General features: G+C 34.8%; 1 protein-coding gene across 1 annotated transcript in view; it reads left to right on the top strand.

The window, feature by feature from the left end:
- Window positions 1-2,799, top strand: part of LOC117099827 (deleted in malignant brain tumors 1 protein-like) — a 14,767-nt gene extending 11,968 nt beyond the window's left edge. The window contains exons 6-7 of the mRNA XM_033239356.1: window positions 205-546; window positions 2,330-2,799. Coding sequence (XP_033095247.1) covers window positions 205-546; window positions 2,330-2,799 — 812 coding nt within the window. The remainder of the gene's footprint in view (window positions 1-204; window positions 547-2,329) is intronic.
- The last annotated feature ends 791 nt before the right edge of the window (window positions 2,800-3,590 follow it).

Here is a 3,590-nt window from a genome sequence, read left to right as displayed (position 1 = left end):
AACTAAACAAATCGTAATGGTCAATATTATCACGATTCCTTTGAAGTTATATGTTTGTACTCTACAGACACAAACCATTGAACCTTATTTGAGACTTATAATTTGTTTACACTGTAAACTGCATGTAAGTAGTGTTTATTTTTATTAATTGATTACTGTATGCTTTGATTGTCATATATCACAATTAACGTTTAAAAATAACAGAAGCAAAGCCGTTCATGGATGTTCAACTCGAAGGGAGTCAAAATAGCTACGAAGGCATACTTAAACTGAAATACAGTGATGGATCAGGCTATGGTAATGTTTGCGGTCGAGGCTTCTCCATGGATGCAGCCGACGTCATTTGTAAGGAACTGGATTTTATTTACGGAGCGTTCAGGTTGTTGCCGAACATTACGCTCCGGGAACGTTCATTAGGAATTATTTTGATGAGTGACGTCAGATGTACCGGCAACGAATCAAAGTTAGTTTACTGTGACTACAGTTACCCTGGTAATTGTACACATGAAGAAGATGTTGGCGTTAGTTGCATTCCGATAAGAGATGGTATAAATGATACAAATTATCTTTATGAAATAACCAAAAAAAAAGTGTAATGACAGATGACAAACCAGGCCTAAAAAATGTTTTGTTTGTCCTCCCGCAAAACAATAAGTCTTGAAGGTTTTCATGATGAATTAAATTATTAAACAATTATAGGTTTTAGGTACACCATGTGGCATAGGTCTGCTATAAATCTCAACTGATGGTATCTTGCTTTTAAAGACATTACAATTGAAACGATACTTCTCAGAACCAAGATAGGCCCACCATCAATTGAGATTTTTTAGAAAAGTGTTTTCCCCAAGGAAAAAAATAAAATAAACAAATCACATTTTTACGTCTTTTCACAAAAAAAAAGAAAAAAAGAGAGAAGTGCTGAGACTGTGATCAGTGTCCGCCCCACACCCTTCGTGTTTTTTTTCACACTGCAAACTTATTGGATTTTGGTGCAGCTGTTGTACAGATTCAGTAAATAAAGTAACCTTAGCTTCCTTAAAATAAAGTTTAGTATATATTCATTGTGTCGAATGTGTTTATAATACTAAAAATCCGTTATTTTATCCATCTTTTGAAATGCTATTTTTAGCTGTAATAATAATAATAATTAAAAAAAAAAATACACCCGCCCTTTCGAACAAAATTTCCACGCGGGAGGGCAAACACACATTTCTTAGGCCTAATATGAGTGAAGATGGTAATGACGATGGGGGTGATGGTGATGATGATTATGACGATCATGATGGTGAAGATAATGATGATGATGACGACGACGATAATGGCGATGATGATTTTGATGATGGGGATAATGATAACGATGATGATAGTAATGATAAAGGTTATGATGATAATGGTGATGGTGATAATGATGATATATATTATTATGCTGACAACAATGATGATGACGATTAATTAAAACAAAAATATTTTGTTATTATTATATATTAATATATTAATTGATGGGTCCCAATGATAACTGTTTTTTCAGCATATAAATCAGAATGATACTGACTAAATAACGCGAAGATGAAGACGTTGATACCATAGTTAATTAATGATATGATAATGATGATGGTTTGATTGGATTGGATTCATTCGTTATGAATACAATCCAATCAAACCATAGATAATTAATGATATGATAATGATGATGGTTTGATTGGATTGGATTCATTCGTTATGAATACAACAAACCACAAATATTCGAAGACTTATTTCCAGTGGGGTGCGTTGATTGTATTGATGGCGACGTCGAAGATATGGATGATGATAGTTGACAATAGCGATGATAATGATATTGTTTTACTTTATTCTATATTTAGACTTTGTTAGAAATTTGGACGAAACTACAACAATTTATAAGATAGCTGTGTTAAAACATTAATTGGGGGTCACAAACGGCCTTCAATCACCTCATTCATCCACCCTCTTTTGTTCGTCATTTCCCTAAAAAAAACAAAAACAAAAAAAAAAAAAAAAAAAAACAAAAAAAAAACCAATTTAAGCAATTGCTTATAATGATCAATTACGGTAGGCTAGTAACTTCCAATGATACACAGATGAAAACAAACAAGTTGTCGCTGAGTTGAGACGCCATAGTCTATAGATTGAGTATTGGTCAAATTGATGGTGCATTTGAGAGAATATGAGAATGGCATTATTAATGTTATTTTTATTATTTCCAATTCAACGCAAACAATTTTATACTGTACTTATACAAAGTAAGAAAATTAATTGTTTAACTCACACTGACGGAAAATATTTATATTCTTCGCCAAATTGTATATAGATTCATATATTACTTTGACTGACGGAAAACCGGGAATGTACGAAGGAAAAGTTTCAGTGATAAGCGGGAATGATGTTGTCCAAGTATGTCCTGATAACTGGTCGTTGGACGATTCCACTGTCGTCTGCTACGAGCTTGGCAATTCTGGGGTGCTTTACTACGACCGAGATCCGGAACAGGATCAGATTGATAGCTCAACCTACCCGATTCTAAGCTTTGATTGTATAGGCAATGAAACATCCCTACTGAACTGCCCATTGAGGATGCAAAATATAGGCGAGAATTGTATGTCGAGGAAAGGTGTACGAGTGGAATGTGTACGTTATCTACCTGGATTTTTCAACTCGTCCACCAACACTACAGATGTGTTATTGAATGTTGACAATTTCCTGAAGAACACAAGTTTAGCTGGTAACTTATCATCTGGAAGCTTCGGATACTTCGGTAATTTATCGTGCTACTTATCCTAAAGTTATTATTGTTATTCTTATTCATTATATAATTATTAAGTCGAATACAGTGGTGTTAATAAAGAAAGCACATATCAGTTATCAATATAGAACAGAATAAAGAGATGGTGAGAATCAATTGTATGGGAAGTTGTAATCACTGAGAAAGTCTATATCTCTATTAAGGCCTATGGTGTGGGTTTTGTGTTTAAGTATAAGTTTGAGTTCGGAAATGCGGCGATCGTTTAGAGATTTAAAGTTGTTGGCTATGAGTGTACATCTCAAATCATTGATGTTATGGTTAGGAGAATTGAATTGTGTGGCTATGGGAAGGTTCTTATGGGTGCGGATAGATGACTTGTGATTATTAAATCTACTTCTAAAAGAAGCTCCAGTTTCACCGATGTAGGTGCCATGATCACATGCATTACATATTATGATGTAAATCACGTTGGTAGAGTCACATGTAAGTTGATGGGGTGAATTTTGTGGTTAGTGACTGGGAGTGTGATTGTGCCGTTAGTTATAATATGTGTGCATATTTGACAGCGAGGCTTATTACATTTCATATTGCCATATGACGGAGGTTTAGTAGTGATGGGTGAGAATGAGAAGGGATTTCAAATTAGGTGGCTGGCGGTGGGCAAGAATAGGTGGTGTATTAAATAAGTGTTGTATGGATTTGTTAAAGGTGCGAGAAGTCGTCTTTGATAGTTTTGGTGACAGTCTTGTTGGAAGGATGGAATTCGAATATGAGGGGGATGCGTTCGGATTGAGTTTTGGGCTTGTAAGCGAGTAGATCAGAACGAGAG

This window comes from Anneissia japonica, unplaced genomic scaffold (genome assembly GCF_011630105.1).
Source record: "Anneissia japonica isolate Jap-2015-1 unplaced genomic scaffold, ASM1163010v1 scaffold2688_len169915_cov171, whole genome shotgun sequence".
Taxonomy (NCBI): Eukaryota; Metazoa; Echinodermata; class Crinoidea; order Comatulida; family Comatulidae; genus Anneissia; species Anneissia japonica.
This window is presented reverse-complemented; position numbering and strand designations above follow the sequence as displayed.